Raw genomic sequence first — 16,973 nt, 5'->3', positions numbered from 1 at the left:
CTTCATATCAAATTTTCGTTTTAAATCCCTTCATATTTTCTTTTAGTATTTTTATAGTTTCATTTTTTTGCTTTAAATCTTTGTCTATCTGGAATTCATTGTGGTGTTAAGTATGAGATAGTGTATCCAGTTGTCCCAAAGAATTTATTGAATGTTTCCTCATTTTCTCTCTAGTTGGAAATACTAACTTAAATTGTGGTAAGAAACACAGAAAGATTGACCATTTCTTAACCCCCCTCCCTGCTTTTTTTTTGGCTGCACCATGCAGCTTGTGGGATCTGACTTCCCTTAGTTCCCAGGATTGAATCTGGGTCCATAGCAGCGAAAATGCCAAGTCTGGACCACCAGGGAATTTCCATCTTAACCATCTTTAAGTGTGCAGATCAGTAGTGTTATTACAATGTTGTGCAACAGATTTCTAGAAAGTTTTTTATTTTACAAAAGTGAAGCTCTATACTCATTGAACAACAACTCCCCATTGAAATGCTACTTTTCATCATAGATTAATTTCCTGTCTGTTACTTTTTTGTTTGGATCATTGTAACAGCTTTCTAGCATCATCATAATTTCAATCTGTCATGTACCCTTCATTTTCCTCATGCACACTTTGACCACAACACTCCTTCATCCAAGACCTTCAGAAGCCCTCTTGGATACTGCAGTTGAAATTAAGTTCCCCATTTGTAGCAACATGGATGGACCTAGAAATTATTATACTAAGTGAAGTAAGTCAGACAGATAAAGACAAATATCGTATGATATCACTTAAATGTGAAATCTGAAAAAAAAATGATGCAAATGAACTTATTTACAAAACAGAAACAGACCCACAGACTGTTGAAAACAAACGGGAAAGAGGGGCAGGGATAAATTAGGAGTTTGGGATTAACATATACACACTACTGTGTATAAAATGGATAACCAACAAAAACCTACAATACGGCACAGGAATTCTTCTCAGTATCTTGTAATAACTTTATAGGGGGAAAGAATCTGAAATATATATATATATATATATATATATATATATATATGTATGTATATAATGGCACCCCACTCCAGTACTCTTGCCTGGAAAATCCCATGGACGGAGGAGCCTGGTAGGCTGCAGTCCATGGGGTCGCTAAGAGTTGGACATGACTGAGCGACTTCACTTTCACTTTTCACTTTCATGCATTGGAGAAGGAAATGGCAACCCACTCCAGTGTTCTTGCCTGGAGAATCCTAGGGACCGGGGAGCCTGGTGTGCTGCCGTCTATGGGGTCGCACAGAGTTGGACACAACTGAAGCAACTTAGCATAGCATAGCATATATATATAACTGAATTACTTTGCTGTACAACTGAAATTAACAGATTATAAGTCAATTATATTTCAATAAAAATTTTAAAAAAGAAATCAAGTCCTTCATTATACTCTTTCATAGCACCTGTACCCTTTCTTGTGTCACTTCTCATAATTCATGGTTTTAATGATCTGCAAAATTATTTCACTGTTGTTGATCTCCTTGCTAAACTTCAAGCAAGGGCAATGAGCTCAGTGCCTATTCCCCACTGTTTTGTGTGTTCCTGGTACACAGTAGGTGCTCAGTCCATGTTTGTGGAATGATACTTCCCTCATCTGTGGAATAAAGTAGAAACGACTACAAGGTCTGATTCCAACTTACCTTCTCTCAGTCCTCTGCCCTTCAAGGAAGTCAAGCTGCTGAATTTTACTGAAAAAGCCATGGGCTTCATAACATTTCTTTCTGGTTTACACCATGTTCTGATTTTATCTTTTGATTTGAGCTCTAATTGTCCCTTGAGAAATCTGTACGCATGTTAAGAAGCAACAGTTAGAGCTGGACATGGAACAAACAGACAGGTTCCAAATCAGGAAAGGAGTACTTCAAAGCTGTATATTGTCACTCAGTTTATTTAACTTATATGCAGAGTCCATCATTAGGAATGCTGGACTGGATGAAGCACAAGCTGAAATCAAGATTGCTGGGAGAAATATCAATAACTTCAGATATGCAGATGACACCACACTTATGGCAGAAAGCAAAGAACTAAAGAGCCTCGTGATGAAAGTGAAAGAGGAGAGTGAAAAAGTTGGCTTAAAACTCAGCATTCAGAAAACAATGATCATGGCATCTGGTCCCATCAGTTCATGGCAAATAGATGGGGAAACAATGGAAACAGTGACAGACTTTATTTTTGGGGGCTCCAAAATCACTGCAGATGGTGACTGCAGCCATGAAATTAAAAGATGCTTGCTCCTTGGAAGAAAAGTTATGGCCAACCTAGACAACATATTAGAAGGCAGAGACATTACTTTGCCAACAAAGGTTCATCTACTCAAAGCTATGGTTTTTCCAGTAGTCATGTATGGATGTGAAAGTTGGACTATAAAGAAAGCTGAGCACTGAAGAATTTATGCTTTTGAACTGTGGTGTTGGAGAAGAGTCTTGAGAGTCCCTTGGACAGCAAGGAGATCCAACCAGTCCATCCTCAAGGAAATCAGTCCTGAATATTCATTGGAAGGACTGATGCTGAAGCTCCAATATTTTGGTCACCTGATGTGAAGAACTGACTCATTGGAAAAGACCTTGCTGCTGGGAAAGATTGAAGGTGGGAGGAGAAGGGGACGACAGAGGATGAGATGGTGGGATGGCATCACCAACTCAATGGACATGAGTTTGAGTAAGCTCCGGGAGTTGGTGATGGATAGGGAAACCTGGCGTGCTGCAGTCCATGGGGTTGCAAAGAGTCGGACATGACTGAGCGACTGAACTGAACTAATTGTTCCTTGTGCCTGGAGGTCATGCCCTCTCCTTACTCTCCCACCAGAATTGATGCCTTATGGAAATATAGTTCACCCTTTGAGGCCATGCCCGCCTTTGCCACTGGACTGTGAGTTCACTGAGAATAGGAACAGAAGCCCCCTCATTTGTCCCCAGGGAGCAGCTCAGCTCCTGAACTCTAGGAGCCACTCTTGCTTACACATCCCCATCTGCTCCCAGGCTACAAGCTCCTTGTGGGTAGGCAATATTGCTTTACCTGTGTGCATCTGGGAGCCTCGTTTTCTAAGCCCCAGGGCATGGCCCAGGGTGAGACTTGGTGTTGGCTCTGGAATCTCCTGGAGAGAGAGATGAATGTGCCTGGTCTTGTTGTGAGAGGCCTAAACATAAAATGGCAGGGCAGGGGCAGAGGCTTCCCTGCCCTCCCCCGAAGGTACTCTTTGATGTCCGCTTCCCCGCCCCCATGGACAGAGGAGCCTGGCGGGATATGGTCCATAGGGTTGCAAAGAGTTGGCTGTGACCGAAGCGACTTAGTGCACACACACACACACACACACACACACACACACACACACACACACACACATATATTCCATCATGGCCCTTCTCCAGCAATAAATAATTACCACCCCACACCCTCATCCTGCCCCACCCCCCGACTCCTAGGAACCCATGTTTCCCTGTTCACAGCCTTAAATGAATCCAGCCATCCACCTTCAGTGGGATCATCCTAAAAATCAAAGTTGGTTAAGTCTTTGCTTTCTTACAAATTTCCAGAGAGACTCCACAAACCACAGGGATGGTGATACCAAGGGGAAAGTCACGCTCTCAGCTTGGCCTAGAAGGCCCTTTGAGCCCTGCCTGCTCACAAACCTGCTCTGGCCCTGTGACCCTGCTTGCTGAACTCCTGTTTTGTAGCATGTGCAGCCCCTTTCATAAACATGCACTTACATAACAGCTTTTCTCCTCACTCATTTTTTCCTTGGTTGACTCTGCTCTTGTTTTTAAACCCAATTGTTTCTGTGGGTAAAGTCTCTGTGTAAAGACATACAGCAAGGCCATGGAGGATACACCACAAACAGATAAGCAGTTGCTACCTCTGTGGAGGGCAAGAGGCAATCAGGATTGAGGGAGAGAGCTGGTCAAAGGGTATTTTGGCCTTATCTGTAGAGTTTCTACTTTTCACAAAGAGATTGGATCATGTATTTATTACTTGTGAGATATAAAAACAAACAAATGAACTAGTTCAATACTAGGAAGCCTTCCCCAGACTTCCCAGGCAGATGGAGCTGTTTCCTGTTCTGGGATCGAATAGGATGCTCCCCTGTGTTATAGGAAATACTGTTTTATGTAATTTGTTGATGCCTTTCTCCATCTAGATGGGGGACCCCTTCAAAGGTACTAACTTTAACTTATGCTCCTGGTGCCTAGCAGAGTGCCTGACCCAGAGCAGATGCTCAGGGAGTGCTGAATCCAATGCCTTGCTTCTCTTGGTGGGCTCCCTCGAAAGCATTTGCTAGGGGACGGGCCCCATGCTAGTCCTAAAAAGCTGATTAGTTTTCACAATGTCCATGGAAGAATGTCTCTGGGAGTCTGAAATGTGGGTAGAGGAGTCTCTAGACTCTTGGACTGTGTCAACATAAGGACAGGGCTGGATTGCACACCAGCGCCATAGCCCGCCCTCCCCTCCCCCGCAGCTCAAGGCTGGGATCCAGTTCAATGCTCCAGTTTTGTCACTTGGAATTCTTCTAAAGCCACTGCCTCCTCAGCAGTTAATCTAAGAGCAACAGATATATCCTCAAAGGTTGACCTTGTTGAGCCCGGGCCTGATGTATGTCTCTAAGATGGAGAAGCCAGCCCACAGAAACAAGCTGTCCCCATACAGTGTGGGCCAGGGAGGCGAGAGTTAGGGGACATTTAGACCTGCTCAGAGTGTCCCAGGCATGGAAGTAGGGGTTGTGCAACTTTCTGAGGGACTTCAAGTCATCTAGAATCTCAGTTTAATGGTCTGTAGCTTTTGCAATTTTCAAGAGAAATCTGAGCTCCCAGGTCATAGGCTCCTTCTTGGGTCATACCTACTGCCTTGGGCAAAAAGGCAAAGGAGTAGCCTTAATGCACCAACTGGATAGGGGCTAGAGAGTGAGTGGGGTGGCTCTTGAGTTGGTGAAGCATGTGCCATGTGGCGAGGGCAACCTTTTAGACTTGGATGTACAAGGTGAGGAGGCTGTAGAAGGGTCTGGATCAGTCTTTTTTTCCAAGAATGCTCCCAACCAGCCCCTGTCATCAACCTTGAATAGGACGGTGTTCCTGTGGTCTTAGGGCACTGAGACTAGGTACTTGGGCTCCTGAAGTAGGAATTCAGTGAGTAGCATTCCCCACCACACCCTCAGCCTCCCAGTCTTTCCCTTTCCTCCCATCCAACCAAGTTCCCTCCCAGCTATCCACCAACAACCTCATCATGGGTTTCATAATTGTTAAAAGAACATTGGACCGTGCCACACCCATTTAGACCTCAATGAAGAACACCTCCAGTAGGCCTGTCTCTTTGCAAGTAACTTTTATTTTTATTTACAACAGAATTGGTGGCTTTATTCCTCCATCTTTAGGAACAATTGGCATCAGCTGCCAGATGGAAAGTCTGCCGTGAAGTCAAACTCATTCTGCCCCAGCCACAGCTCCGGAAGCTCATTGGCCCGGTCCAGTCCCAGTTCCACCACCAGCGACATCAGCACCTCTTCATCCACCGGGTCTGAATCGATGATGGCAGGGCTCTGGGCACCGGCAGAAGGAGAGAGTGATCCCGCCCCCCCAGCCTGAGCCCCAAAGCCCCAGTTTGGCAGGGGCTCTGCCTCTCCGGGTTGGCCCGGAGTGGCAGCGGCCATCCCATGATACTGGCTATTTAGTTTCTGCAGCTGCATACTGGCCAGCAGGTGAGGGGCGGGGTGCAGGTTGAAGGGTGGGGGTTTAGTGGGAGGGGTGGCAGTAGAAGAGCTTATTGGAGATGGAGATCCCGAGGAACTAGTGGGAGCCCCACTGGCCTTGGTTCCATTCGAGGCTACCCCGGGGTAGTGCAGGATGGCCACCGCTTTGCGATCTTTCACCCCCAGGTTAGAGTAGGCCAGAGAGTTCATCTCTGGGTTGGCATTCTAGAAGACAGAGAAAGGCACAGCATGGTACCCCTGCTCTACATTTTGTTCCTCACCATTCATCAGGCCTCAGAAGTGTTTCGTCAGGGGCTAGTGGTGGGGAGGTAGCAAGAAGGCCCCCTAGAAAGGTAGGCTCCTTTCCTAGTTCAAGTTGGGCTCAAATATTCTTTTGCCACTGTGGCTCCAAGCACTGTGTTCAGGTCTAAGTCTTCATTCTGGACACCCACCATCTTAAAGGAGTTCACTGCTTTCATCTCCTCTCGACTCTACCTTCAGCTCACCATTCTACAAAAGGGGTCTCATTTTCCCCCTCTGCTCAGTCTCATTTTAATCCATTGAGACAATGGAGTGATCTTTTCCAATTCTGCTTCTCTCTCTGCCATCTTTCAATACCCCTAGTGGGTTCCAAGTGACCATATTTAGGAAGAAGCCATTTTCATTCTCCCCTGAGAAAGCTCTGCTGTCTCCAGTCTACTAAAGGACACCAGATACCACAGCCAGGAGGACCTACCACGTGGCCCCAGACCACGTCATCTTTCCCACTCCAGTGTCTCCATCTGTAAAATGGCAAAAGTTACCTCCTTCACAGGTGAGGTGCCACCCTTGACATCAAGTGCAGGCCTCGACATAGTTGGCATTTCAGAGTCTTGGCAGAAGTTGGATAAATTGGTGGGAGGTGATGCTGCCAGCTGGAGCTGTTGTGCTGTATGTGAAGGAGAAGTGGTAATAAGGGCAAAGGCTTTATTGACCAAGAAAGTAATAGCAAAGCCGGATGCTGGGCCATTCCACACAGCTACAAGGCAAGGATGGTGATGGGTTAGAGCCAAGACCAGAGACTACCTGAGCAAAGGATCTCTGCTGGAACTTTTGCCTGAGGTGGGAAAGGTGCTTGATTTGGCCAGGTGCTGCCTGGACAGCCAGCTACCCACATCGCCAAGAGAGGACACACTTGACTATTTCCTCATGCAAGTGATGTCCATGCCACCAGTGCAGGGGGCACTCTTTCTGATTCCAAGGACAATAATGTCCCTGAGTACATAGCACACTCTCTCAACTGGCCACTGGCACTCAGGCCAGAGAGCTGTGGACTCCATTGGAACTGGGAGAAAGTGGGAAGGAGTCAGGGTGAGGACGACTAAAAAGCTGGTGGCTGCTACGCAGAGAAAGAAGAGGTCCCCACAGCAAATGTCATGAGGTCCAAAGTTCTGCCTTAGGCATGGTTTTGTGTGAGAGAATGGGGCTGATTATGGTAGTCTGGGGGTTCTGAAGCAGCCAGAGAGCAGCTAGGGATGTCTCAAGTTCCTCCACACTGCAAGTCCCCTCCAAGACAGCCCTGGTGACACTTGGCTTTCCCAGGACACCTGCTCTGAGCCCAGCCACACTCATTTGTAGTGGCAGGTGGATATAATTCTTCCCAGAGGGAAACTGAGGCACAGAGGTTCCATGGATTTCCCATCAGGTGGTGGTGGCTCTGGGAGTAGGATCCAGCACTCCTGTGCCCACATGCCTCATGTGACCACTGGCCAAGATATCATACCTAGAATGATTCAAATGGCTTCTGAAGAAATTATCCCCTAGTTCAAATGCCAAAGGAATAAGATAAGGAGATGAGGGGAAAAGAATCTCCCCAAACCAGAAAATATTTTTAAAAAATCTCTAAAAACTCTTGTTATTTTCCGAGAAGCTTTTTTTTTTTTTAAGCCCCATATATTCTAGCCTTTATGATGAATTAGAGATGTAAAATTTTACATTTATACATGTCTCTTGGCCCAAAGAATCTTCAGGATCTTAAAGAGTCTATAATCTTTCCAGCAAGGTTAGAGTTCTCTGTGACACTTCCCTCCCCTCGGTGGTCATTAAGAAACTGCTCAGACACTTCTAGAAAGTGGCCACTTACTACCTCTCTCATCTTTGCATCACTTACTGGTAGGGGAGGGAGGCAAGAAAAATAGAAAAAGGAAGAAGGGGGAGAAACATGAGAAAACAATCAGTTGCTGGGTCCATCACCACTGCTTGATTGGAGTCCTGTTTCTTCTGTGAGGCAACCCGAAAATATTTCAAGCCAGTGACCACAAGACAAGGAATCTAATTCATGTCGTCTTCAAGAGCCCTGCACCTTCACTATCAAGCAATTTTCATGTCCTAAGAAAAATGTCTGGGGGGGGGGGGTGGCTGTCCATCTTTTCTTGTGTATATCCAGCTTTTCTTCTTTCTTTATGCTACCCGTTACCTGAACCATATATAAGGGGGGAAAAAAAACCCACAGGCAGCAAAAACAAAAGGAAACAGAAGTGGGGGTGGGGGGAGAAAGAAGAAAAACAGAGAGAGAGAAGGAGAAAAAAAGTATGTTCCTGGGGAAGACCATTTTACCACGTCTCCCCCTTCAGGCTGTTGCACTCCCTTAGGCAGGACGTTGTTTCCTTTCAGATCTGTTGCCTCCCGTCGCCGCCTTCCCCTCCATCAGCCCTGACCCTCGACCTGGGTCTACGCTCGGTAGGTGCTCAGTAAGTATTGTTGAATCCGTTTAAAGAGGCAACCACATTTCGATCGGAATCCTTACCCTTGCTTCCCCGACTTTCTGTCTCCCCTCTGCCACCCAGCCAATTCGAAGACAAAACTTGGCAGCGAGGAAACGTCCCAGCTCACTCTCCAAGCCGCGAGCTGACCGCTGCGAAACGGCTGCGAGAGGCGGCTGGGCAACCCAGAGCAACAAGTGCCTCCTCGCCCGCCGGTGCCTCGCTGGCCCCGGCCACCAGTTCCCGGTCCCGCCGCTCGCTCTTCGTCACAGTTTCCCGTGGGCCAGAAGCCCCCTCCCGCCTAGATGGGGATGGGAAAGGGAGAGGAAGAAGAGAGAGGGCTAGAGACAGGTAGGGGGGGGGGCGCGTCTTTGACCTGTTGGGGGACCAAAAGTTAAAATGGCACCAACTGGATGGCTCCATTTCGATTGCTATTTTCTCACTCAGGAGAAATTTAAAAATCCAAACTACTGCGACTTGATTTGGATGCGATCTAACCAGGCTAGTCAATTTCACCACCTGAAAACTAAAGGCCCGCTGCTTGCGGACAGCTTGGCCGCCCTCCTCGCCACATCCCAGGTGGAGCCGCGGGAGCTGAGGGCGGCCGGGAGCATCCCCCGCACTGTGGGGAGCGAGCACCCGGGCCACCAGGGCCCCGAGCGTCAGTTCCCGCGAGTGCCGTATCAGGAACCGATAGTGGAGACGGGATGGACAGGCGGGGTCTCGGCCTCGCTGGCGAGTTTGGGGCCCCGCAGTGCTGCCGCGCGCGGAGATGCACTCCGGCGGCGCGGGCTGCGGCCACTCCCGCGCCTCACCAACACATGAGCGCCGGCTGAGCACCCGACGGGGCCGCGGGCTGAGCCTACCCCCGAGCCAAGTCGCCTGTGGTCAGTGCTATCACTCAGCTACGAGAATAGTGAGAGAGGTTCGGTAACTTGCCCAAGGTCACAGCGCTAGAAAGTGGCGAGCCGGGATTCGCAGCCAGATCTGTCTTCCTCCAAGTCCTGAGCTCGCTGAGGCTGGGACTCCGTGAGCGGCCCAGCCCAGCCACTGGCATTTATAGGCAGAGGGGTGTGTGCGTGTGGGGGCGTGTGTGGGGGCGTGAGTGTGGGGGAGAGCAGAGGTCGACTGGGCAGTAAAGGCAAGTTGCCCGAATTCGCTAACTTCCATCCCTCAATTCCGCTGAACTCGGCCGGAAAAGCCCCTCTCGCCTTCAGCCCCTGAAGGAAACCTGAGCTTTGTGCAGCCCTAGAGCCGGAGCGTCCAGATGCGGTCCGGGCGATTAGCAAAGTCGGTGGAAGCCAAGCCGGAGAAAGCGCGGGCGCGGGGAGAAAAGGTGCTGCTGTCTCCCGGGGAGAAGCGGGCGCTCGGCCCGGCTGGCCGGCAGACGCGCGCGCTGGCGAGCGAACCGGCACGCTGGCTGGAGGGCGGGCGGGTGGCGGCCCCTCCGCTCCCAGCAGAGCAGCTTCCAAACAGAAAAGAAGTCCCCCAGAGCCCCACAGCCAGCCGGGCCCCCGCTCTCTCCCCGCGCCCCCTCAGCTGGAGTCCCCGGCCCCGCCGCCCAGCCCAGCGCCCTGCCGGGCGGCCCGGCTTACCTCCGCGAAGCCGCCTGCCCTGGAGAGAGGGAAGCGCGGAGCCCGGTGAGCCGCGGGCGCAGCGGCGGAGCCCCCAGCCCCTAGCACGCACGCCGCCACCGCCGCCGCGAGCCGGTCGCGCTCAGTGCCACCCGACCCCGGGGAGCCTGGGAAAAGCCCGCACCGCCACGCCGCGCCGCGCCGCCGCCGCACCGCACCGTGCCGCGCCAAGCAGCCCCAGCCAGCGCCCGTGCCCGCCCGCCTGCCCGCCCGCAGCTTCGGCGCCTGACTCCGGGGCGGTGGCGGCCACCGCGCTCCCTTCCCGGCGCGAGGGAACCGGCTCTCAAGCCCCCATTGCTGCCCGGAGAGCCCTGACGCACACGCACACGGCAGCAGGCTGGCCTCGGCTAGGAATCCCAGGAAGGACAGACCCTTTCCCCCCCTTTTCTCTCTCCCCCCAATTTCCACGTCTTTATAACCGGCTCAGGGCATTATTAGCACATGTCCTGGCTCGTGGGCGAGTTGGTGGCAAAATCTGAACTGGATACTCACCCAAGGGCCAGAGCGGGTGCTGCGCCTTCTTCAGCCCTTTTTTTCCCCCTCGCCAGAAACTACCCCTCGCCGGCTGTCTGTGGGCGGGCAGCCGGGCGGAGCGAGCCTCCTCTCGGCAGCTCAGCGGTGCCCCTTCTGCAGCTATGCCGCTGGGACCATTTTATAGCGGCGGCTGGCGTGTGTGGCCCTTTAAAGGCGCTCGAGCTGGTGCAGTCACAGCGGATCGTGTGAAAGCGAAGGGCCGGCTGGGGAACGGAGTCCGAGCGGCCCCGCGGGTCTGCCGGCGCCGGGGACCGATCACGGCTCCCGGGGTGCAGCTGGCGGGCCCAGGCCGTGGTCGCCCCGAGCCCCGAGCCCCCGGCCGACGCCTGCGTTTCTAAAGCAGGAGGGGGCCCGGGCCCGGGGCACAATCTCTCCCCACCGCCCTGCATGGACTTGCCCAATAAATTCCACTTAGTAATTTCGCTGAGGCGAGGGAGAGCTGTTAGTATCTGTTTTCTGACCTATATATAGAGGGTGGTCAGAGCGGGCTTCAGGGGGTTTGAAAGGAGAGTTATGGGCTCAGGAAATGACCCGGGGGAAGGGGACACACAAGGGACGGGGCCCAAGCGGCACAATTTGGGTTTTGCGCAGGGCTTTCTAGGAGCCTGTCTGCCCGCTTTGGGCTGCACCATCTCCCTGGTTGAAGGGCTGAGGCTGAGGGGTCCCTTTCCCCTTAAAGTCGCCAGATTCCAGACAGAGCTTCATTGAAGCTGGCTGGCAGCAGTGATTTATTTTCCTCGAAGATCTGAGCTGGGATCAGTTTCAAGGGATTCTCTCCTGTGGGCTGAAGGAGGCTGGCAGGTTGCTTCGTGGCGATGGGTCAAGGATCGTGGGGCCAGGTACTGCTCACAAGGCACAGCCAAAAGGCCCAGAACAGAACACAGAGTAGGAAGAGCTTGCCTGGGGGCTCGCAGGGATTCCTCTTGCCTTCCCAGTATGCCAGGTTACTTTATGATCATTATATAATCATTCCCAAGTAAAAAGAACAACATTTTCTATTAGGAGCACATCTTTCTTGGGTTGGGATGTTATCTTACAAATCTTTTCGTTTAAGAGGTTCCAGTCTTCTCCTTCATTTTAGTTCGTATTTCTCTCGCCTCTTACAGGAAGGTTACCAGGATTATTACCCTTCTAACCGAACTCCCCCCCTTCCCCTTTTTGGCCCCTTTCAGCAACAACTACTCCATTTACAGTGTTTATAAAACATGCTCCTTTTTAAAAGTCCTGATGTTAAGAAAAAAGGGGGGAGGGAATGTCATGAAGTCGTTTTCACTATGTATGTGTTCTGTCTTCTTAATTGGATTTGAAGACCTAAAGGTCTTTTCCTTTCCTTTTCTTTTTCTTTTTTTCTTTAGTACCCCAAAGTGCCCTGCATTTGCTCTTTGAACAAAGTTCTGTTTGTTGATGGACTGACCGGCTCACTGACGTAAAGATGGGGAGCAAACAGAGGGACAGATCAAGGCCCTTCTTTGGCGCCTGGAGGAAGCGGGGCGAGTGCTCTGGACGCCAGGTAAACTCATTCCCCAACCCCCAAAGCTACCATGCCTGTCTCCCTTCCCCTCACCCTGAGTCAACTCAAACCCCAGTAACAACCGCATCCCACACACCATCGTCTCACTTTCTCGCGTTGCACAAAGATCTTAGGTCGCGCCCAGTTTCTTTCTGATCAAAGGCGGCATCTGTCGGGACCCTAAAACCCTATGAAGTTTGCTTGTGAAATACACCCTCAAGCTATCTTGGTATTTGCCTGGCGTAAGCGACCCCGGGCTTTTGAATTGTGTTTTGCTAATTGGACCTCCAACCTACCCTTCACCTCAGTTCCTGCTCGGGAGCGAGTCTGGAAACCGCGGCAGCGTCTCCGCGGCAGGCTCCGGATCCGGGAGGTTCTGGATCCGCCCTCCATCTATTGGATGGCTCCCAGGTCAATTGTTAGAAAGAGGCATATGTTCATCTCGGCTTCTGGAGTGTCTCCGGAGCAGTTGCTCAACAGCCAGCCCCCTCCCCCATCCGGACCATTGAAGGGCAGAAAAAGGAGCGCCCTCCGCCACATTTCTCTATGCCCACATGCCAGAAAGGGTCTCCCCACTGGTGACTTCCTGTCATCTCCGCTGTCTACCTCCTGGGGAGCAGGATAGAAAAGGGTTTCGAGTACTCAGCTTTGGAGCACAAAAGCCACCCCTTTCCTTTAGGAGGGTACATGGAAGGGGAGGTTAGTTGCAGAGGCCGGGAGAGAGCAAAGGAGACGTTTGCATTTCTCTGCAAATATGCCCTGGATCACTGATTTCCCAGTCGGCTCCAGCCGAGCTCAGAGCTCTCCGCTGAACTCTTATCTTCAACTTGGCAACTAGACTGCGAGCTCGCATGCGGAGGAGAGGACAGGGATAATCACCAAGCAAGAACTTTCTGTGTGCCAGCATTGGACCTGGCCTGTTCGCATCCATTATCTCATTTAATTCCCACGCCCTGTGAGGTCGGGTTTACCAAAGGTGAGAAGGAGTCCCAGAGATTTGCCCAAGTTCACACAGTCAGGAGGCCAGGCATTTGAATCCAGGTTAAGCTAACTGCAGAATCCTCACCTTCACCCTTGCACCTTGTTGTTTGGCAAGGTAAAGGGACATCTAAAGTGTGGTCAAGAGTACAGGTTCAGGGGCCAGTCCGCCTGGGTTTAAATCCCTGTTCTGCTATTCACTAACTCTGTAATGAAGGCCCATAGCTTCATTCTTTAGGCCTCAGTTTTTCTCATGGGTTAAATGGGGATTATAATGGTAGCAACTATGAGGGCTTGTTGCAAGGATCAACGGAAAAGCTTAAGTTGATGCCTGCTATGTAGTAAGTTGTCCACAAATGCTGTACCTTCTGATTCTTTCCCTTTTGCCTCCTAGTCCTGCCTCAGCTTACATACTTCAGGTCCAATAATACTTGCTGACTGATAAATTTAAAAACCAGGCTGTGAAGGGATGAAAGAAGTCTATAAACACAGGCAGGGGAGGAAGAGGAAAATGCAGATTTCTTCTCAGAATCCCACTTTCCAGAACCAAGGGCTATCTGAGTCTTATGACAGGAGTAAATTGAGGACCAATAAAAGATGATGACTTTTTACAGGACAGTCTGTACGCATAGAGTGGTCTCTAGAAACATATATTCAATAAGTGTGTAGAAAAGTTACAAAGCACATGTTACCATGTACCTTGCAGGATCTCAGTTCTCCCACCAGGGACGGAACCTGGGCCACAGCAGTGAAAGGCTGGAATCCTAACTACTAGGCAACCAGGGGACTCCCCAAAAAGCAAAAGTCTGTGTTCAAGAATGTTTTGAGCAGAATTGTTTGTAATAATGAAAAATGGAAAGCAATTTAAATGTCCATGGTGAGAGAGCATCCTTCAGTACCTTAACACTAAAAAAATAATCCTGATTTCAAAAAGTTTTATTCATGGGAAAATGTTCACAAAAAATATTAAATAAAAAAGCACTGGGTACAAAGTTGCATAAATATGATGCCAGGTTGCAAAGGACATGAAGAGCAGAAAATTAAATAGTCACTATGTTTCCAACCATGTATAAATATGGGCAATGAAGCAATGGTCAGGAAAACAAACCGACAGTGTCAGTGGTAGGATTGTGAGATATTTCCCCCCCTCTTTTCTCTGTTATGCAATATGTTTATATTATTCTTATAATTAAATACAAGTTTATAGTTAATGGGCTGCATAAACAGTGTGCTTCTACTATGGTTAAAATTATTTGTGCATAGAAAAAATATTGGAAGAAAATATACCAAAATGAGGACTTCCCTGGAGGTCCAGTGGTTAAGATTCTGTGCTTCCAATGCAGGGGACATGGGTTTGATCCCTGTCTGGGAACTAAGATCCCACACACTGCAGGGAGAGGCCCCCCAAAAAAAGTATCTAAAGGAAAAAAAAACTGGAAACAAAACAAAATACCACATTGTTAGTAGTGATTAAAATTGAGTGGTGGGATTATGCATGATATTTCTAAAATTTTTTTTCTGCCATAAGATTATATTATTTTCTCCCATAATTTGAAAATCTTCATAAGTTTAAAAGTGCATAATCAGTACAGTCTCACTGGTGTTAAAAGTATGGCTGTAAATTGAAAAAAATGGGAAGGAAATATATTAAAATATTAAGTTTTTATATTAAGTGGTAAAGGATTATGGGTAATTTCTCCTTTTTTCTTGATTTTTCTGTAATGTGATTTTATTACTTTTATAATTAAAATAAAATGAATATGTACAAATGGCATAGGATCCAATTTTTGTTTAAAATGTGTATATATATGTGTGTGTGTGTGTGTATGTGCATGCGCATAAAGTAATAATAAAATACTCCAAAATGTGGTTGTCTCTGGGTGGTGGGGTTATGGGGTGATTTATGTTTTCTCTCTCTTTCTTTAAAAACTATACTATATTGATGTATAGTTAATTTACATTGTGTTGGTTTCAGGCACACTGTTTTCTCTTTTATACACGATTTTGTCATTTTCCAATTAAAAAAAAATCTCTCATGTATTATTTTTTAATTGTTAAAAATACAAAAAAGAATTCAATACTGAAGTATTTATGGGAAGAAAGAGCATGTCTGGGATTTGCTTTAAAATATTCCAGTGGGGATGGGAGAAAAGTGGGTGGGGATATAGAAAAAATAAGATAATTGTTGAAGAGGGTACATGGGCCTCCATTATAATGTTTATTTGTGATTATATTTGAAAAGTTCCATAAATACTGTTTAAAAAACATTCTCATATCCATTATTTTTTAAATCTTATGACAACCCTATGGGGTTGATTATCTCCATTTTGTAGAAAACTGAGATTTAAAAAGAGTTGAAGTCACTTGCCCTACATGTCACACAACTTGGAAGTGAGAGAGTGGTCTTGACTTGGGGCTCCTCACTCCAAGCCCAGGGCTCCCCACCACATCCCAGTTGCTGCTGCTTCTTTTTTTTTTTGGATGCACTGGATCTTTGTCACTGCTCGTGGGCTTTCTCTGGTTGTGGAGAGCAGGGGCTACTCTCTAGTTCCTGTGTGAGGGCTTCTCATCACGGTGGCTACTCTTGCTGTGCAGCACGGGCACTAGGGTGTGGTTTTCAGTAGTTGCAGAGTGTGGGCTTAGTAGTTGTGGTGCACGGCTTAGTTGCTCTGTGGCACGTGGAATCTTCCTGGACCAGGGTTTGAACCTGTGTCCCCTGCATTGGCAGGTGGATTTTTAACCACTGGACCACCAGGGAAGTCCTGCTTCTTTTTAATAATTAAAAATAACTAACATTTCGTCTGGTGATAAATGTCATAATTGTTCCCTACACAGAATTTGGACATAACAGAAAAGCACCAGGAGGAAAACATCATAGTTAACCCTTTGATGTCTGGTCATGCAGACTTTATCCTGGCTGACTCTTACTCCAGAGGTAATGAGTGGAGCAAACGTAGTACAAGCAGTAAGAGTGCTGTTATTCCTAATGGGCTAGTGAGTGAAGCTGCAGCTCTCTGGGGATCCCTTTATGTGTGGAGGGCTCAAGAGATGGTGAGGACTAGCCACCTCTTCCCATTCTTCCCTGTTGCCCCCTCCAGATACTGCAATCTGGACCACAGTTCTTCCCTATATTCTTCCTTCTACTGTAAGATCTCAAGAACTGCAAGTCCAATTGAAGAAAGTTGGGGTGGCCCTTCTTCCCTTACTTCATCTGGAGACCCTGCCCAGAAGCCCCCTTTGGGCTCCTGTGAGTCTGCAACCACATCGAGTATGATTGTGCCTCCATTTCCCCATCTGGAAGATGCTAGTGAGAATAGCAGACTGGTTGGCCTCTGCCAGGGAGTGATGAGCTAATGTCTGTAGTGCTTTCCAGCCCCTCGGAGCAAGGTGCCGGAGCCTCCCCAGCGCCTTGCCTGCTGCTGCCAGCCTGAGTGAGCGCCTGGGCCTGGCTGCCCTGTGCTGAGGGAGTGGCCGCATTCCTCTGCCCCAGGCCAGTGGGCTTGGACTGGCACTCACTTCTGCTCCTGTGTTAAAAAACAAAGGTGGGGGGAGGATTTAAAAGAAGAGAGGATGAATAAGAAGAGCAGAATAAGGGAACAAGATTAGTTCTGGGGAAAGGGCCTTGAGAAACAGAACACTGAGAACAGAGCAGAGAGATAACAGGGCATCTTTGGGTACACCCCTATCAGCTTTGAAGACTGTAGCCTTGGTTTCCTGTTTACACAAGTGGATGGAGGAGCTTTGGAAAGGGCCAACAATTGAGGCCAGTTGAATTGATTCCCTACTTGGTTTCCTGTTATTTATAGGAAATAAATGGGAAAACCACAAATATATATGGGCTTCCCTGGTAGCTCAGCTGGTAAAGAATCTGTCT

At 48.7% G+C, this 16,973-nt stretch overlaps 1 protein-coding gene and 1 long non-coding RNA gene across 6 annotated transcripts; one reads left to right on the top strand and one right to left on the bottom strand.

The window, feature by feature from the left end:
• Positions 1-5,321: 5,321 nt before the first annotated feature.
• Positions 5,322-10,704, bottom strand: CITED1 (Cbp/p300 interacting transactivator with Glu/Asp rich carboxy-terminal domain 1). 5 transcript variants are annotated; one of them, XM_070783607.1, is made up of 3 exons: positions 10,570-10,704; positions 6,506-6,630; positions 5,322-5,927 (listed from the first exon to the last, which is right to left on the bottom strand). In XM_070783607.1, the coding sequence occupies exons 2-3, from the start codon at positions 6,563-6,565 to the stop codon at positions 5,400-5,402; spliced, it is 588 nt and encodes a 195-aa protein (XP_070639708.1). In that variant the 5' UTR covers positions 6,566-6,630; positions 10,570-10,704; the 3' UTR covers positions 5,322-5,399. The 5 variants fall into 5 exon arrangements, with proteins under 5 accessions (XP_070639708.1, XP_070639711.1, XP_070639709.1 ...); XM_070783610.1 differs by lacking the exon at positions 10,570-10,704 and adding an exon at positions 10,404-10,451; XM_070783608.1 differs by lacking the exon at positions 10,570-10,704 and adding an exon at positions 10,039-10,230.
• Positions 10,705-10,756: 52 nt separating this feature from the next.
• LOC139180976 (uncharacterized) lies at positions 10,757-14,862 on the top strand. Its single transcript, XR_011565140.1, has 3 exons — positions 10,757-11,450; positions 11,967-12,121; positions 13,806-14,862. It is a non-coding gene; the product is annotated as an uncharacterized lncRNA (long non-coding RNA).
• Positions 14,863-16,973: the final 2,111 nt, after the last annotated feature.

The sequence above is a fragment of the Bos indicus genome, chromosome X (assembly GCF_029378745.1).
Source record: "Bos indicus isolate NIAB-ARS_2022 breed Sahiwal x Tharparkar chromosome X, NIAB-ARS_B.indTharparkar_mat_pri_1.0, whole genome shotgun sequence".
NCBI classification, from domain to species: domain Eukaryota; kingdom Metazoa; phylum Chordata; class Mammalia; order Artiodactyla; family Bovidae; genus Bos; species Bos indicus.
Note: the sequence above shows the minus strand (reverse complement) of the source record. Positions and strands in the feature narration are given on the sequence as shown.